General features: G+C 37.5%; 4 protein-coding genes across 5 annotated transcripts; 2 read left to right on the top strand and 2 right to left on the bottom strand.

Annotated features, from left to right (window-relative positions):
- Positions 1-662: 662 nt before the first annotated feature.
- psmc2 (proteasome 26S subunit, ATPase 2) lies at positions 663-4549 on the bottom strand. Its single transcript, XM_084408441.1, has 12 exons — positions 4190-4549; positions 3793-3830; positions 3621-3702; positions 3425-3524; positions 2874-3005; positions 2717-2789; positions 2538-2633; positions 2257-2421; positions 2078-2165; positions 1310-1512; positions 1091-1187; positions 663-949 (listed from the first exon to the last, which is right to left on the bottom strand). Exons 1-12 carry the CDS (start codon positions 4257-4259, stop codon positions 792-794), a joined length of 1302 nt encoding a protein of 433 aa, XP_084264567.1. The 5' UTR covers positions 4260-4549; the 3' UTR covers positions 663-791.
- Positions 4425-10806, top strand: prdm4 (PR domain containing 4). Its single transcript, XM_084408440.1, has 12 exons — positions 4425-4646; positions 4957-5007; positions 5149-5261; positions 5371-5559; positions 6388-7086; positions 7158-7307; positions 7697-7815; positions 8363-8448; positions 8578-8705; positions 8801-9220; positions 9581-9749; positions 10089-10806. The coding sequence occupies exons 3-12, from the start codon at positions 5150-5152 to the stop codon at positions 10423-10425; spliced, it is 2409 nt and encodes an 802-aa protein (XP_084264566.1). The 5' UTR covers positions 4425-4646; positions 4957-5007; position 5149; the 3' UTR covers positions 10426-10806.
- Positions 10807-11695: 889 nt separating this feature from the next.
- On the top strand, positions 11696-15772 carry akr1b1.2 (aldo-keto reductase family 1, member B1 (aldose reductase), tandem duplicate 2). The gene is made up of 10 exons (XM_084407392.1): positions 11696-12043; positions 12864-13031; positions 13145-13261; positions 13391-13468; positions 13669-13791; positions 14281-14387; positions 14517-14598; positions 14678-14761; positions 14843-14925; positions 15188-15772. The coding sequence occupies exons 1-10, from the start codon at positions 11978-11980 to the stop codon at positions 15228-15230; spliced, it is 951 nt and encodes a 316-aa protein (XP_084263518.1). The 5' UTR covers positions 11696-11977; the 3' UTR covers positions 15231-15772.
- akr1b1.1 (aldo-keto reductase family 1, member B1 (aldose reductase), tandem duplicate 1) lies at positions 15560-18854 on the bottom strand. 2 transcript variants are annotated; one of them, XM_084407390.1, is made up of 10 exons: positions 18649-18854; positions 18203-18370; positions 17758-17874; positions 17599-17676; positions 17357-17479; positions 17142-17248; positions 16636-16717; positions 16383-16466; positions 16142-16224; positions 15560-16049 (listed from the first exon to the last, which is right to left on the bottom strand). In XM_084407390.1, exons 1-10 carry the CDS (start codon positions 18709-18711, stop codon positions 16007-16009), a joined length of 948 nt encoding a protein of 315 aa, XP_084263516.1. In that variant the 5' UTR covers positions 18712-18854; the 3' UTR covers positions 15560-16006. The 2 variants fall into 2 exon arrangements, with proteins under 2 accessions (XP_084263516.1, XP_084263515.1); XM_084407389.1 differs by having other exon boundaries at positions 17142-17479; positions 18649-18826.

Here is an 18854-nt window from a genome sequence, read left to right as displayed (position 1 = left end):
AATAAGTTTTGGGAGTTCATTTTTAGTCCATCTCTGCAAAACGGACTTTAGGAGATGGACTAAAAATAAACTCCCAAAACGTATTCTAGAATCCTAACCTAAGTCTCTGAGACCCTGACAGCTTGCACTTCTGGAGACTCCAGGTTGGTTGCAGTTCTGGAAAATGGTGGCGCTGGAGACTAAAGGGTTCCTGATGGTTTCACACTTAATTCTTCACCTTAATTCTTCATTCTTTTGCAGTTAACGTGTTTTTTCTTCTCCACCTGTTTTTGTCTGACCCTGCTGACTCAATGAGCATTTCACCGTCCAATGGTCATGCCTTAACTGCAATCTCTAGTATTGCATTAGTATTGTATCCTACTCATGGGCATTTAATAATTTTTGACTTTTCAGTCTTTGTTAAATCTCTTTTTTGGCTTATTTTATCTGTAATAGAAAACTTGCCTAATAATTCTGCACACCTGAAAATAAGACATTTTTCATTTCCAGCCTTCATGAACAATTATATATCACTTATAAATGATTAAATACAAAATCAATAGTAGTTATTAAGATTAATATGGTTTGGAATTGGCAAAATGTTCCTGGAAATAAAATATGATCAGAAAATCAACGTGCCTAATAATTCTGCACGCACTGTATATATAGAAATAGACGACATGTAGTATGGATAATGTTTTTATTTATTTTTTGTGATAATCACAGAAAGGTGCCAAAACACATGAAAACCCTTGAATTATCAGGCAGAAAACATTTAAGTGAGGATAAAGCACATAAGAAGAAAAACCCTTTTAGTTATAAGTCATGTAGCGAGGGGTGGCGCTGAACTTGGCGTAGGATTTGATGACCTTGTTCACAGCCTCCAGAAAGTCTTTCTCTGTGGCAATTTTTCTACGAGCTCTGATGGCGAACATCCCCGCCTCTGTACACACACTGCGAATCTCAGCACCTGAGAGGAGAATGTCCTGTTAACTATAGCTTGCAACAACAACATTGTTGAAAGCCTCCACATATGCGTCAGTTTAAGCCTATGCAAATGTAGTCTATTTAAATTGTGTGCTATTTGCAATGTTTGTCAGTAAGAACTCACCTGTGCTGTTAGGACAGAGACGTGCAAGAAGCTCGAAGCGGATATCTCTTTCCACACTCATAGAACGGGCATGAATCTTGAAGATGTGAGTACGTCCCTAGAAACAGAGCATTACATGCATTTACATATCTATCAGTTCAGAATGATGTTATATGATACCTGTCTTATTTTTTTTGTGTAAATGGTAGCTATTTTGTCGCTATTGTAGCGAACACTTACTTCCAAGTCAGGCAGGCTGAACTCAATCTTTCTGTCCAGACGGCCAGGTCTCATCAGAGCAGGATCCAGGGTGTCTGGTCTGTTGGTGGCCATCAGGACTTTAATGTTTCCTCTGGGATCGAATCCGTCCAGCTGGTTAATCAGCTCCAGCATAGTTCTCTGGACTTCATTATCTCCTCCAGCTCCATCATCAAAACGGGCACCTGTAAGAGGGCAGAGTAAGCAAAGTCAGACTTCACTGAGATCATAAAAAAAGCTGTTGTGACTGAGATGTTAAATGGATAGTCCATTTAAGATTCTGTCATGCATTCACCCTCATGTTGTTCCAAACCCATATGAATTTCTTTCTTCTGCTGAATGCAAAAGATATTTTGTAGAAAGTTTGGTTCCATTGAATGGACAAATATAAGTAATGTGTATAGATATATGTATATAGTAATGTATACGAAGATAAGTAAGAAGATAATTTGAAGATTGTTGGTAGCCAAACGGTTTCGATTCCCATTGACATTCATTTTATGAACAAAAAATACAATGGAAGTCAATGGGAACTGAAATTGTTTGGTTTACCAAGATTTTTCTAAATTTCTTTGTTTGTGTTCAGCAGTAGAAAGAAATGCGTACAGGTCTGGAACGGGTGAGTAAATGATGACAGAATTTACATTTTTAAAACTACCTTTATAATAAAACTTCTAATATTATAGTCGGATCTGGATTATAGATCCCCAGAGGAAGCTGAAATCATCCTATCCTGGCTGTATTCTTTACCTCCAATGGCGTCAATTTCATCAAAGAAGATCAGACAGGCTTTCTTAGTCCTTGCCATCTCAAACAGTTCACGAACCATCCTGGCACCCTGGGTTAGACACAAAAGCATGGTATTATATAGATCTTACATGCACACAATTACACATTTTTTTCTTCTTCTGAATAGAAAAAGCACTTACCTCTCCAACATACTTCTGAACAAGCTCGGATCCGATAACTCTTATGAAGCAGGCATCAGTGCGGTTAGCCACAGCTCGGGCACACAGGGTTTTCCCCGTACCGGGGGGCCCGAACAGCAACACACCCTTTGGAGGCTCAATACCCAGGTTCACAAAGCGCTCAGGCTGGAATTAAATAGATGGAGGTTGATTATAGAAACTATGTAGTATCTTAAACATCTACAGACATTTAATACCTTTGTGTATTTTTAACAGTACATTTGGATGCACTTATGACTCACATGGAGCAGAGGGGTCTCGACCACTTCTCTGAGCTTCTCGATCTGCTCTTTGCAGCCCCCAACATCACTGTAGGTCACATCAGGCTTCTCCTCCACCTGTTTATGTACAGTACATCATTATACCTACAGTATTGCCTTGATGATGTACATGATACTAAGCAACCTGAAAAGTTTCGTACCTGCATCATTGTGACAGTAGGATCGATTTTTGGAGGCAGTGGAATATGGATCTGATACTTGTTCCTGTCAACACTGTTAATAGATACACAACACCCCTTTAGATCAGATGCTACTCTGTAACATACATAAATGAATGATCCATCATTTCCTGCTTACCCAACCCTCATTCCTTCTTCAATGTCAGTTGGTGCGACCTGATCGCTCAGGTCCACCACAAACTTGGCAAACTGTTTCACATTAATTATATACTTTGGATCCTCCGAGTCAGCATTGATTATCTTTGTGCATCTATGAACAAGTAAAAAAATATGCAGATTAGTATCATATCATTCAGCCACTTTGTTACACACTCCCATTCTAATTTTCAGCATCATTACTCCAGTCTTCACTGTCACATGATCCTTCAAGAAATTACTAATATGCTGATTTTCTGCTCAAGAAACATTTCTTCTTATTAATATTGAAAACAGTTGTGCTACTTTTGTTTCAGGATTCTTTGACAAATAGAAAGTTCAGAAGAACAGCATTTATTTGAAATGAAAATCTTTTGTAACAATGTCTTTACTGTCACTCTTGATCAATTTAATGCATCTTAGCTATAAAAAAAAAGAATGCTAATGTATTTCAAAGCACATAATCTATTCATTTTCCAATAAATCTGAGGTCAACCCTTAATAACCCTACATGTTTTTGTCGTCCTCTCATACCTGGCCACTTGCAGAGGCTGTTCACTCTGTAGAGTCTGTTTGTCTGCAGCCAGATCCCATAGTGCTGGAGGAGCCAGACCTGTATCAGACTCTTTAATACCTGTTAAGACACACAAAACACAGCATCAGTGCATTTGTTTTACTACGTATTGATCCACAAAACCAGTTCCCCAAACCACAATGACAGTGCACCTACCAGTGAGCTCATTTATTTTCTTCAGAAGCTGTTGAATATCATCTTCTACTTGTTTAATCTGTCTGGAATATGTGCTTTGGCCCTATTCACACACACACACAATTATATATAGATAAATATCAATGAAGTCTGAAAGCCAAATCAGGCATTATTCTGTAGTAGGAATACTTACATAGGTTTTCAGGAGTGCAATATCTCCTTCATCCAAAGCTGAGAAATAAAACAGATCAAGATCAATAAATGAGATATGCATATGCCACATGATTAAAGATTACTAAATCACCCAAATCAGTCAAGATAGTCAATTAAGGCGTTTATTATTCAGTAAAAAGTTTGTTCAGGTCAACACAGACTTTACACAGTAATTAGACATTTGCCAAGTCATATTATGAACGTGCCAGAGCAAATAGGTGGAATAATAACAATCACATAACATTAAAATAGATTTAGCTTAGACGATTCGGATTTTGTTGACAAATTGTAACTGTTGTGCGGCTAGTCAACAAATGCTAACTTGTCTGCTAATTCGTTTAATTTAAATTTCAACCGAAAGTCATCGCAAATGATACCTCGAATTGGTTTGTCCTCTTTTTCCTCTTCTTTAACTTTGCGTTGTTCGGTTCCTAAATAATCAGGCATGACTGCTTTCTTTCTTTGAAATAGACTCGGTTAATGACTGTAGAGGCGAGATTACACAGCAGGTTTTCAGACGACAGTCACAGGCGCTTTTGTGTTCCGGTGCATTAGGAACAGGAAACTGAGTTTACATTTCAACATAAAAGTCAGACCCCCACCCTCTATATTCTTTATATTGAACCAAAAATGTTATGGTCGTACAGACAGTAAGATAGCTTTTAAGTACTTATGTACTTAATTTTGCATTCGGCTTCTTTGACTTGACTGCACTGGCAGGACACATTGCGGGACTCTTGTTTTAAATCATAACCCCGCCTTGTTTGCCTTTAGCCATGTTATTGTTTTTATATCACAAATCTTCCACGGAGGGATTAATATTTCTTCTTTATAGTAAGTAAATTATTTGGTTGTCTTTAAAATGATATATACCTCGCAGTAAACACCTTGCCTTCTGTTATTGCGTTTATCTTAAGCTAGTTAACTGGCTAACTTAGCTTCAAACACTGGCTGCATTTTTGGCTCTTCCTTGTCGATGTCTAAATAAATACTTCTTGATATGGTCTTTGTATTTATTAGCGTATTGAGTACATGTATAGCCAGAAAGACCTCTTAAAACCTTCAATGGGGCTTGTGATAAGAGTGTTGTGATCCACAGCTAAATGTTTTAATTACTAATATGATGAATCTTTCCATTTTCCAGATCCAAGAATGCATCCATCACACCAATGCCTTAAGTGATCTGTGCTGTCAGGTAAACAAACATGTCTGTTTCTGCTCAAGCACAATGGTATATTGTATTTTAAATGCAAAAACATTTCTTCTGTTCAGCATATGACATAAACCTATGGTATAGTCATTGTATTTGAAATGCAATTACATTTCTTCTCTTCAGTATGAACGACATGAACCTCAGCCCAGTGGGCATGGACCAGCTCAGTGTGCCCGTGAGTGCAAGTCACCTCGGCCTCCCCACATCCCCAACCCACAATCCCATCACCGCTCAAGGTCAGAACTTAAATGCCTCTTAGATGTGTATACATTGGCATGACATTTGTTTGGTACGGTGTGGGAAGTCGGGTGTGTGGAGAAGTAACACTATCTGGTTTTATTTCAGGCATGCCAGTCGCAATACCCAGCTTGGGTCCATCACTTGGGCCTCTTCCTTCTGCACTGTCCCTGATGTTACCCATGGGTCCTTTAGGGGACAGAAGTGTTATGTGTGGCCTTCCAGAGAGAAATTATACATTACCACCTCCTCCATACCCGCACCTGGAGAGCAGCTACTTCAGACATATCCTTCCAGGTAATGTTACATAAAACCTGTAAAGATACACTAAGATACACTTTAAACCAAGGGCTGACAATCTTTCCAGACCTAGGGATTTTTTTATGAACTAACATATCTCTACAAACTTTGCAAGGATCCTGGATTCATTGTGCCACTTTATTGTCAAACAGAGAGAGAGAGAGATTTATGTTTGTTGAATCACTCAAAGATGAAAAAAAAAAACAGTATTAGACTATACATTTTAAAATGTGCTTAATTTGCTCTATAGCTTTATCTAACGTGTGTGTGTGTGTGTATCTCATATAACATATATGACTTCTGTGAAAATACATTTTAAAATAAGGTGGAGAGCAAATTAATTTTTATCATTTATGTTGACAGGAATACATTTTTATTGGATATAATATTTCTGCCAACGATACATTTTATATAAAGCTATAGAGCAAATTAATCATATTTAAAATACATTTTTAAATATAGAAAATTAATATTTTTAAAATGTTATATTCAAGTAAAGCTTTAGATAATCTAATTTGAAATACGTTTTTATAAATTCTATATTTTAAAATGCATTTTATATATGCTTAATTTGCTCTAAAGCTTTATTTAAAATGTATTGTTGGCATATAAAATATATCCTATAAAATATTTTATTTCTTCTAAAATACATTTTAAAAAGCAAATCAAGCACATTTAATATTCATTTAGAATTTTTGTTTGTCAGATCACTGACCCTGTGCAGTACCTTCATGGAACGCCAGGGGGCGTTAAATCTATGTAATATCTGTGTTAGTACACCAATGAATCAAATGAATGAAATCTGGCCTTTTCTTATCTCTTTAGGTATTCTGTCATATTTGGCAGATCGTCCCCCTCCCCAATACATTCATCCCAGCAGCCTTAACATGGATGGGACTCTTTCCGTATCCAACAACAACCCCTCTGGCTTAGACCCGTACAGCGGCCCTGGTGGCCCTCTAGAACAAGGCCTGGTGACCTTAGACATACGGCAGGTGGGAGGCCAGGCTGATCTCCATCAGGGAGGTTCTCACGAAGTGCAGCTGGATGCCACTGGACTAACCATGGAGTCACGTGTCAGTAGTCCGATGTCTCCTGATGGAATGGAAGAGGACTTGGCCACCATGGAAGGTGTTGTGGTGGCAGAGACCCAGCAGCAGCTGGGTTCCAGACCTCAGCGTCATGAGGGTTTGACAGGTGTGGATTCTTCAGGAGGTGTTATGCCCCTGCATGGAGCAGGGCTGGAGCTGATGGAACAGGAGCACATGGGTGGCCGAGTAGGAACCAGAACTGCAGGGGCAGGCGGACCAGGGACGCTGGGTGAAGCCTTGCACTCCACTGGAGAACTAGAAACGGTATCTCTACACGGACCTTCAGGTATGGGACTCGAGCCTGTCAACGTGTCACCCATCACTGCAGAAGTGTCTCTTGGGCCGGACAACAGCCTGGTGCTGGTGAACTCTACATTACAACTAGAAGACTCAACATCTAATAAGGAAAACATGGCCACTGCATTCAACATATGTAAGTTTTACTTGGTGATTTTGAATTATGCAATGTTTCGTTCCAATTTCATGCGTTTTGTTTTCATTTAGGGTGCACTTTATGTGAGCAGTCATATCCTTCGGACTGCCCTGAGCACGGACCAGTCACATTCATCCCAGACACACCAATTCAGAGCAGAGCTCGCCTCTCTCTTCCCCGCCCCCTGTGCCTCCGCATTTCTGTTGCTGATGAGCCTATTGGTAAGTGCAGTTTTGCTTTTTTGCTTTAAGTTCAGTCCTTAAACACTGAAACTGTCAATCTGGCTGAGTCAGCATATATTAAGACTTCTGAACTATCCGACAGAAACTGATGCTTTGTGTACAATTATCAAAATACAATTATAAATAATCACTAACATCAGCCAATAATCTACATGGTACCAATAAATTATGCACCTAGTTGTATAGCATCTTATTGCTGGTAAAACTTAATCAAAAACAGCTTACTACTTTCCATTTTTTGAAGATGTTTGGGTGAGTGACATTATCAGTTAGCTTGTTAGATGTAGTTAATGGGAAGTGAAGTCCGGTTGCTTTTGAAAACTGAAGATTTAGTTTGCATTGCTAAAGGTGTTTTTTGTTTTCTGCAGGGGTGTTTGCTAGAGAGACTATACCCTCCAGGACCTGCTTTGGGCCGATGGTTGGACAGCACTGTAGCAGTGTAGAACTTACAGACTGGTCTGACAAGGACACCCCTCAAATATGGAAGGTCCTTGCCATATTTCTAAATATATGTGAATTAAATTGGCTAAACATTTTTACTTCTTTAATCTTTACTTATACAAGTTTGGGGTTAGTATGTGTTTTTTTATTTTTTTTTATAAAGAACTTAATACTTTTATTTAGCAAGGATGCTTTAAATTGATCAAAAGTGACACTAAAGTGTAAAGACATTTATATTCTATTTCAAAACTTATTATTCATCAAAGAATCCTTAATGTTCCACAAAAATACTAAGCAGCACAACTGTTTTCAACATTGATAATAGTATAGAAATGTTTCTTGAACACCAAATCAGCATATTAGAATGATTAATGGAAATGGAAATTGTTGTATCATTTTCAAAATATGAAAATATGTATTGAAAATATAATGTTTTTACGGTATTTTGGTTAAAAAATTGCAGCTTCGGTGAGCATAAGAGACTTTTGCATGGTAGCTAAATAGCCTCATCTACATGTTTTATTCACTATTACACTGACATATCATGTTGTAATCCCAAGAATGGCTTTAACAGTGTCTTTAATCTAATGTAGATGTTCCATAACGATATCCAAGAGTTCTGTATTGTGACGACAGATGAGCATGAATGCAACTGGATGATGTTTGTACGGAAAGCAAGGTAACCGCCTAATTTTATCCTTAAAAAACCTTTCCCCATATCACTTAAATCAGGAAGCTCTATATTGAAAATCATGCATGGTATGAAAACAATCAGGTAGTTGCAAACTAAAATCGATTCTATTTGCAGGACTACAGAGGAACAGAATCTCGTGGCATATATTGACAACGGGAAACTTTATTTCTGCACATCCAGAGAGATTCTGCCAGATCAGGAGCTACTGTTTTATTTTAGCAGGGACTATAGCAGACAACTAGGTGGGACTTCCTCCAGCATGTCCTAAACAGGAAGATAACTGTACCGAATATCCATATAAGATCGATTCAATGCTGCTATGTCTGTATCTTTTCAGGTGTACCCAGAGTGCCAGAGGGCCAGATATGTCATTGTGGAAAAGAGTGTGCCTCTTTCACAGAGTTTAAATCTCACCTCAGCAGCCATGCCCAGAGCCATAGCCCCACCCAGGACCATTCCGCTCACACTACACACAGCCAATCCCAGTCGCAGGAGAAGGTGATCAATGAGCCGTCCCGGTCCGCTTCCTCCCCACAATGGCAGTGCCACTCAGACGTGAATGAACATTCCAGCAGCAACGGGCACGGTCGCGAGAGGAAGTTTAAATGTAGCATGTGCACACGAGCGTTCACTACGTCCACTAAGCTAAACGTGCATTTCATGGGCCACATGGGCATGAGACCACACAAGTGCAGCTACTGCAGCAAAGCCTTCAGTGATCCCAGCAATCTCAGAAAACACCTGAGAATCCACACAGGTACATGTGCATGTCTAGATGTTTACGTATGAAAATTGCATTTGAAATGGTTATAATCTGTTTTTAATTCAATATAAAATAAAAATGGATCTTACCTTTTTAAGTTCCTATTTTTTATTCAGTCCAAAGTGGGAAAAAGGTCTTCATCAAATTGTAATAACAAGCTATATCAATATAATAACTAGGTAATAATAATTTTTGAATGCCAGTTCATGATGTTTTTAAATTAACTTTTGAAATGAACATCAAGTTGAGAACCACTGTTAGCTTGTTTTTAATTAGCCAAAGAAATACTCTGTCATCATTACTGTTGTGCTCATAAAATATATATATATATATATATTTTTTTTTTTGCTGCAGGTCAGAAGAACTTCAGGTGTACAGTATGTGGGAAGTCTTTCACTCAGAAAGCGCATGTGGAATCTCATATGGTTATACACACTGGTGCCAAGAACATTAAATGTGACCATTGTGACAAGATGTTTGTGCGGAAACAAGATCTCAAACAGCACATGTACTCACATTCACTGTAAGGCTGTATTTCATATTTTATTTTAAATATATATTAAAAATCTAATTCGAAATAATTATTATATTATATAAATAACATATATTAATAGAAAATATAATTAATATAAATATTACGGTAACTATTAGTACATTTCATGATCCAATCAAATCCTGATGAATAAACTAGTCCTGCCCTACATTATTTTTCTTGTTGAATAATGTTTCATTCTGAACTTTCATATGTGACAGTACGGATGTGAAATAGGTTGAGAATGCTGTTTCATGTTGACTTTAATAATCTCCATTATTCTAATAGCAACCTTGCTTTTTTTCTTTGCTTATCTTTTCTCTATTTCAGAGACCGCCAGATAACCTGTCCAAAGTGCGACAAACAGTTCTTGAAGACCGACCATCTCAAAAAACACTTAAACTCTCACGACGGGAAACGGGACTTCATCTGTGAAAAGTGCAACAAGGGCTTTCTCACTAAATACCACCTCACACGCCACCTCAAAATCTGCAAGGGTCCAAAGATCGGTCGAGGCGCAGCGCAGGGTGAGGATGGGGAGGAGGAGGAAGATGATGAGGAAGATGAGGAGGAGGAAGATAGGGAAGTTGAAGGACAGATCAATCCAGCCAATGAGGAGGAGTGTGGAATAGGCATGGGAGGATATACTTCTGAAAAAACAATGTAACTTTACTCTTAACAAACCAAGCCTTGTATAGCCTGTTTGTCCTTTTTCGTGTATTCTTGTTCTGCCAGCAGCCTGGTATTCCTGTTGCCAAAATTTATCCCTATGTCACCTGGCCAATAGAAATGAAATTAGATTTAAATGAGAAAAATAATGTTACTTGTTTTCAAGTCAGCTGTCACAGTTAAATTGATAAATTACTTGTCTAAAAATGAACAAAAGACATTGCCTTTTTGTAATACATTTTTTTGTTATTGCATAAAATATTGGTTTACAGTGCACATTTGTTTTTGTTCAACGTGTTTGTTCAGTTAACTTGTTCACAGCAGCCATGCCTTTTCTATATTCTGTATTTATATTGTAAATAAACGAATATTAAATTTTGCATGCAAACATTGTCGTTCATAATGAAAATAATATGCATTATAAATGATTGTTTCTAAATGAAAAATTATAATATTCTAGTCTATAATGCAAATGAAAAGCTATGGAAGCTTGTTTCCGCCAATGAATAATAAATAAATAATAATAATTGCGACTTTTTATCTCACAATTCTGACTTTTTTTCTCACAATTGCGATATATCAAGTCAGAATTGTGACTTTTTTTCTCACAATTGCGAGATATGAAGCATATTAGACATTCTCTGTATGAAGTCAGAATTGTGAGAAATAAAGTCGCAATTGCGAGATATAAAGTCAGAATTGCGTGTTATAAAGTCGCAATTCTGGGAAATAAAGTCGCAATTATCTTTTAAAATGTTTTATTTTGTGGCGGAAACAAGCTTCCATAAAAAGCAGATGTTGCTCACGACAGGGTTTTTGTCGGTACACGATCCGTTCCACCTGCACGATCCGTTTCACGCATGCGCGTAATTACGTACGTTAAATAACAAACGGGGTCTTATGGACGTATTTTGTTATTCTGTGCCGTGATGAAGACAGAAATATTATGTCGGTGCCTGTAACAGTTTTATACACTGCTGTCACGTTATTTGAGCTGTTTCTGGATGAAGGCAGACTGCTGACAGTGAGTCGTGTTGACAGAGTTCAGGGAAAACTTCCTAATGTCAAGTTTAAAATGAATACGTGCTTAAGGTGCGTGACAAACACACGCGCACTTCAGTTAGTGCGATTCAAGTGTTTACATGGTTAAAAACGGCGTACGCCACCTGTTTTAATACGATTATAGTTTATGCGATTATGAGCTTATCACATTATTAAGTATTGTGTTTACATGAAGTAAAGCATAATCGCAATATTGCTAAAATCCCATTATACGCATGCGTAGAACGGATCGTGCAGGTGGAACGGATCGTGTACCGACACCTGCGCATGCGTAGAACGGATCGTGCAGGTGGAACGGATCGTGTACCGACAGTTTTATTGGTAAATGTTCAGTGACGTAAGCCTACGTCGCTCCCTTTGACACAGTATCACGTTAAGACCGGAGCAATCGATCCAGAGCTGCACCCGTGTGAACCCCTTCATCCCATTTTCTGCACAGGCTTGGAATTGTTCTGTTGAAACAGCTCGTGGTTAATCTATCTTTCACCATGGCAACGTCTGTTAAACTGAATACCGGGGTAGATATGCCCATCGTCGGGCTGGGCACGTGGAAGGTACGGTGTGGTTCATTTTATGAACGATCGTGTTACATTACATAAGTGCATTCACTTAGCTGGCACGTTGCATGGGGAATTCATCCCCAAAAAGTTTTTAAAATGCATGCAAAAGTGAAATTAAAAAGACGAATTATTAGGATTTACACGAGGCTGCAAAAGTACGAAATGAATCGTCTAATGTTGTGTAATTCAGAGGAATGAAGTTGCCTCGGCGGTTATGAAAAGTTTAGTTGTTTTACGATTTGAAATGATGGCCAATAAGCTACATTGCGCAAGTTCGAAATATGAATGTTTGTGTCTAGAGAAAGTAGTTTGGTCATAGTGACTAAGCAAGTTCACCGATATCAGTCATGTGCGTATCTTTAACTGATAACATTCAGTAAGTCTTTGTTTTGTAGATAAGATGAGATTTTGTGAGGAGAATTTATATTAAAGTGTCTAAAGAACAAAGACCTTTGTTCTTCATAGGCAGAATCATGTTGGAAAACACTATAATACACAATCAGCAGTTTTAGTCTTAGTGCACTGCTTTTTCTTTTGTTTTTAATTTTCTTCCTCTTTCTTGTAATTTCCGTTTTGCTTCTCTTCCTATGATTTTCTGTACGTTTTTCTGCCCTTTACTTTCCCTTATTTTCCATTCATTTTCTTTCCCATTTTCCCTATTATTACCATTTTTCCTTTCCTTTCCTTTCACCCATCCATTCCATTTCCCCCTTTCCTTTCCTTTCTTTTCCTTTCCTTTCATTTCCTTTCCTTTCCTTTCCTTTCCTTTCCTTTCCTATTTTTTGGTGCCTAAATTCTGTTGTATTCCCTCCAGTCTCCTCCAGGTAAAGTTGCAGAGGCTGTGAAGGCAGCCATCGCTGCGGGTTACAGACACATTGATGGAGCCGCAGTGTACAATAATGAAACGGAGGTCGGAGAGGGAATTCAGGCCATGATAAAAGATGGTGTGGTAAAAAGAGAAGAACTGTTTGTGGTCAGCAAGGTATGTCAATCTGCACCATTTACCTCAAGAATTTGATTGACAAATGGAAGGTTACTGCTTATTTAGTAGCTTTATGATGAAGTGAATACACTGCATGTAATTTTGATTCACAGCTTTGGTGCACCTTTCACGAGAAGGCCTTAGTAAAGGGAGCTTGTCAGAAGACTTTAAGTGACTTAAACCTGGACTACCTGGATCTTTACCTGGTTCACTGGCCAATGGGCTTTAAGGTGATTCTCCTTCTCTAAAGTCCTGTCCGTCACTCATTCATGTCTAGCATTCAGTGTTGATCTCCATAATGAAAGCTAAGATCTCACCATAACACCATTCAGAAATGCATTGTCATCATTGCTTTTCAGTCTGGGCCAGATCAGTTTCCATTGGACATTGAAGGGTTAACCATCGGCGATGACACCAATTTCTTGGACACCTGGGAGGTAAGAAGACTTTTTTTAGATCTTAAATCTTTAAAAAAGATTTTAAAGTTACCTTTCACATTTATTTGTACGAATTAATCTGTTTTACATATACTGCATCATTATAAGAACTGCTTTACATTGTAATGCCAGTGTATATTGGCTAATCTTTTTAGCTCTATTTAATTAATTATAGTTATGGCATGATAATTGTGCTGTAGGCCATGGAGGAGTTAGTGGATGCTGGGTTGGTCAAGGCAATTGGCATCTCCAACTTTAATCGAGAACAGATCGAAGCCATCCTGAATAAACCAGGACTCAAGTACAAGCCTGCCAACAATCAGGTTGGTACCGGTACTCTTTAAAGGGAGTCAGTGTGGTTTAATTCGACAATTATAGATGGAACAAGAAAGGCCAGCATTTATCAGAGATCAGCATTTCGCCTCCAGCAGCTTTGTAATGCAATTACTCCTTTAATTTCCTGCTACTTGTCCAGAACAGGCACAGTTATTTGTCTGGATATAGTCTTAAAATATCATTAGGACACTGCTTGCTTTGTGGTTGGCAGGCATAATGATTATTTTGGGTTAGGCTTTTATTACAGGGAAGACAAGAATAACTTTTTGTATCAATAATATGATATTGAACTTTTGATATGTATTTTATTCATTTAAATGTTAGCACATAGTTAAAGACACCTAATCTTGTGGGACCAAAAATCATACTGATCCCAAAGTTTTGAATGGTAATGTGTGTGTGTGTGTGTGTGTGTGTGTGTATTATTTTTTTATGAATCTTTATAGAATTTTATGTATATATTTTTCCCTCTTCAGGTTGAGTGCCATCCATATCTGACTCAGGAGAAGCTGATTAGCTTCTGTCAGTCCAAAGGCATCACAGTCACTGCTTACAGTCCTCTAGGTTCTCCAGACAGACCTTGGTAGGCAGCCGTTCCCACATGTTGATGCTTTGTTGCATGTGACATTTATTTGCTGGGAAGGTTTAAGTTGCAGTTGGTGACTTTATAATTTGTTAAAATGAATAACACCGGACTTTGTCTCAAACTTAGGGCTAAACCTGAAGATCCCTCTCTGCTTGATGACCCAAACATTAAGGCCATTGCAGAGAAGCACAAAAAGACAACCGCCCAGGTAAGGAGACTTTCATCTTAGTTATGTCATAGCTTGTTATTGATTCATGTAACAATGTCAATTTGACATCAATGTACAGGTCCTCATCCGCTTCCATATTCAGAGGAATGTCATCGCCATCCCCAAGTCTATCACACCTCAGCGTATTCAAGAGAACTTTCAAGTAAGTTCATCATCAGAGGTCATTAAGGTCATGGAATCACAACGCTCCTTGTATTTTCATTTTTTTTGTCTATATTCACAGGTTTTTGATTTTGAACTGAGTGAGGATGATATGAAGACCATTAAGGGCTTCAACAAGAACTTCAGGGCTTGTCCAATGCATTGGTGAGTATGTTTCACAGGGTTCCCAAGGTCATGCTCAACTGGGAAATATTAGGAATTTAATATAAATGATTATGTTTATGGTCGGTTCTGAAATGTGTAATAAACTAGAAATTGCTGTTAGGGAGTTCAATCTCAAAAATCAGTATCCAGTAAAAGGGATGGGAACCCTGGTTTTACTCTATATGAAAAGGAAAGATAATATTATATTATAATCAATAATGATAATTTATTTATCATTAAACTTAATGTGATTCTCTCGCAGGGGTGTGAAGCACAAAGACTACCCGTTTAACGCTGAGTATTAAAAGAAGACAACTCAAAATATGCTGTTTGATGAAAATAAGTTCCTCTCTTCCAGAGAATGCTGTTGTCATTGATCAGTGTGAAAATGCTCTTCATTTTGCATTACGAAACTTGTCACTGAGAAATTTCCTTACAGTTCATCCTTGATATGTGATTTACAGGTTTGCTTCTAATGAATGTGTTTTTTTGTTTAGTTTTTTTAAACCATAGACATGGAGGTTAAATTTGTTAATGCATTGACAATTTTAAGCTATTACTACTTTAGTGTACACATGGAAATGTTAAAAAGGCTCATGACAAAACAACCCAAATGAATCATTATAAACATATGCACTAGTAACTTTTTTTATTTGAACAATGTCACACATTTTGCACAATTGGGCAGATGACAAGAGAAAGTATTGGTCCTGAAAATATTTTTTTTATATGCACACTCCTTGTTTTCAAAATGACAAAAAAGCACTTCCAGTTTGTAAGAGCAGCTCTGTTTACAATATATTAATGTATGCTTTGAAAGCCCAAATAAAGCTCTGCGTCAAACAGCTCTCTGGCTTATGTTTTTAAAATGTGAAGAAAATGTCTTTAACAACTCGCTTGACCTTTACTTTTAACCACATTAGTCCTTTAAATGCCTGTATTACACTTGAATAAATGCTGATAATGTGGGTTTGCTCATAACATACTTCATTCACATACTTCATTTATCCCCAATGGGAAATGCAGGAGTCATATTTAAAATCAGTTAATATGCAGACAGCAAACAGCATTTACTAAAGCTTCAGAATTCTGCATTCAGTGGATAATCCTTATGCTTGGAAGCCCTGCAATAAAACGGTAAAGGAGGATTTTAATTGATTTAATACTACACCAACGGATACAAAGTCCACTGAAAATGTTCATAATGATGACTCACCATTCCAGCATAAAAGCCCTCCAGTTTCTGTTAAAACTCAGGATAGTGTTCATCTCCTCTTTACTCAGCTCAAAATCAAAGACCTGCGGGAATAAAATAACTAAATCTTGATTATACTGTGTATGTTAACCATCATACACTTCAACCATCATAACTGATCAGGTTATATTCTTGTATATTAGTACTGGTGCAACATGTAGGACGCATGCAAAGTACATGGTTTAATTAAAATGAAGACTACCTTGAAATTCTCTTTGATTCTGTGGGGGTTTACAGATTTGGGAATGACCACAACATTCCTCTGCATGTGGAACCGGATTAGGACCTAGAAAAAAAGTTCCCTGTTTAGTCTTATGATGGAGGAATGCATTAAAAGTGTGTAATGCAAATGTTTTAAGGGTCGTCTTACATTCAGCTGACAAGTTGAATTCTAGGTTTATATATACATAACATGAACTAACATGAATAAAACAAACGTGCAAGTTTACACCTACCTGTGCTGTGGTTTTACCATGCTTATCTGCAATGGCCTTGATCTTTGGGTCCTCCAGCAGTGATGGTTCATCTGCCTTTGCCCTAAAGAAAGTCAAATCTGTTGTAATGTATAGGCCAATACCATATTTTATATAGATAGATAAATATATAGTGTTAGTAAAAGTTACTTTTAAAAGTAATGTGTTATAATATTGCATTACTCTAAAAAGAAACTAACTTTTTATGGAAAGTTATGGAAAGCCGTACAAAAAATCTCTTAACATTACGGGTTATGTTACGTACAACTCTTTGATTTGAATGTTTTTTTGTTACTTTTGTGCTTTTTTTTGTCTGTTCCTGTGCACACAGTTCATTCAGTAGTTTAAAAAATGTTTAAGCAAATTATTTACATTGAAAAGTAACATGCATTACTAGTAACTGAAATACTAGTAATGCATTACTTGTCAAATCAAAAAGTAATTTGATTACGTAATCCAATTTACTTGTAATGATACCCCCAACTTACCATGGTCTGGTTGGAGACCCCAGAGGACTGTAAGCGGTGACTGTGATTCCTTTGGACTGACAGTAGTTAATCAGCTTCTCCTGAGTCAGATATGGATGGCACTCGATCTGGAGATGAAAAGCAATTTTTGAAAAGATTTTGGCACTTAAACTTGAACAACAAGTCTTGATCAGTTTCAAATTCTTCAGATGTATTGGTTGCAACCAACACAATACCTGGTTGTTGGCAGGTTTGTACTTGAGTCCTGGTTTATTCAGGATTTTTTCAATCTGATCCCGGTTGAAGTTGGAGACACCGATGGCCTTGACCAACCCAGCATCCACTAACTCCTCCATTGCCTTTGTGAGAACAATTTGACACTAAAGTAACCAGAAACTTTTCTTTGATCAACTATCAAATGTGAGCCTGAGTTACAGGAATCTCACATTCATTTTGTTTTTATTCTACTACTTATTACCTCCCATGTTTCCAGAAAGTTGCTGTTGTCTGGAATTACATGGCCATCCTTATCGCATGGGAAAAGCTCCTTTCCAGGCTGCCAATTTGAATACACAGATCAGCATAAATAATAATAAATATAGCATCATATAAACAGTACATTCTTGTTTAGTACTACCTTAGTGCCCATGGGAAAGTGCATTAGGTAGAGATCAACGTAGTCCAGTTTGAGGTCACTTAGGGTCTTTTCACAAGCTCCTCTTACCAAGTGTTTCTCATGGTAAGTGCACCACAGCTTCAAAAGATACAGGATTTAGTTTTGCATTTGTTTATGGCCAAAGTCCCTTTCATATGATGTATTTGTTAAGCTTTTTTCTACAAGATTTATTGTTCAAAAAAAAGTTCTAACCATGACTTGCATTTCAGTAATTATTAATTAGGGCGTAGCATAACAGTGCATTACAACACACACAACAATACATGTCATATAAATGCACAACTGTGTATGATCTTTGACATGATTCATGCTGTGTGAAATTACAAGGCACATGACTGGCCATATAAGACCATGTTTCCTGTCATGTGCCTCTGAGACAAATCTTAAAATTAAAATGTGCTACTACCTTGCTAACAATGAAAAGGTCCTCTCTCTTTACCACTCCTTGGTTAATCATGGCATGTACACCGTCTCCAACTTCATTCTCATTTTCATAGACAAGGGCCCCATCAATGTGATGGTAGCCGGCCAGAATGGCTGCCTTCACAGCCTCTGTTACCTCACCTGGAGCAGACTGGAGCAGGTTTCAGAATTTTTATATTAAATCTTATCTTAGTAGACTTTGCAATTATTATCAAATCTCTCAAATTGGAGAGAGAAAAAAATCAAGTAAAAAGAAAAGCATTATTATTCATAAAAGAATGGTTTAAAATAAAAGAATAAACCTCTAGTGTTTAATTGGCAAACAACAATAAAAGCAACAGCAGAAAAACAAATATTTAGGCTACCATAATTAATATCATATAGAATCAAATTGTACTGTACAGAAAAAAGAAAAACGTAAATACTCACCCTCCATGTTCCCAGTCCAACAATGGGCATTTTAGCTCCATTATTGAGAGTTACAAATGTCATGGTGACTTTTAGTATAGAGCCCTTATCAGATATAAAATAAAGCACTTGTTAGTCTGCACACTGTCGCAGCTTTCTCACTCTGCAGAAGCCTGTTCTTTAGAAGCTTTTTTATGATACAGGTTTGTATGTGAATTTGATTGGTC

Source organism: Rutilus rutilus (assembly GCF_951802725.1).
Source record: "Rutilus rutilus genome assembly, chromosome: 4".
NCBI lineage: Eukaryota > Metazoa > Chordata > Actinopteri > Cypriniformes > Leuciscidae > Rutilus > Rutilus rutilus.
Note: the sequence above shows the minus strand (reverse complement) of the source record. Positions and strands in the feature narration are given on the sequence as shown.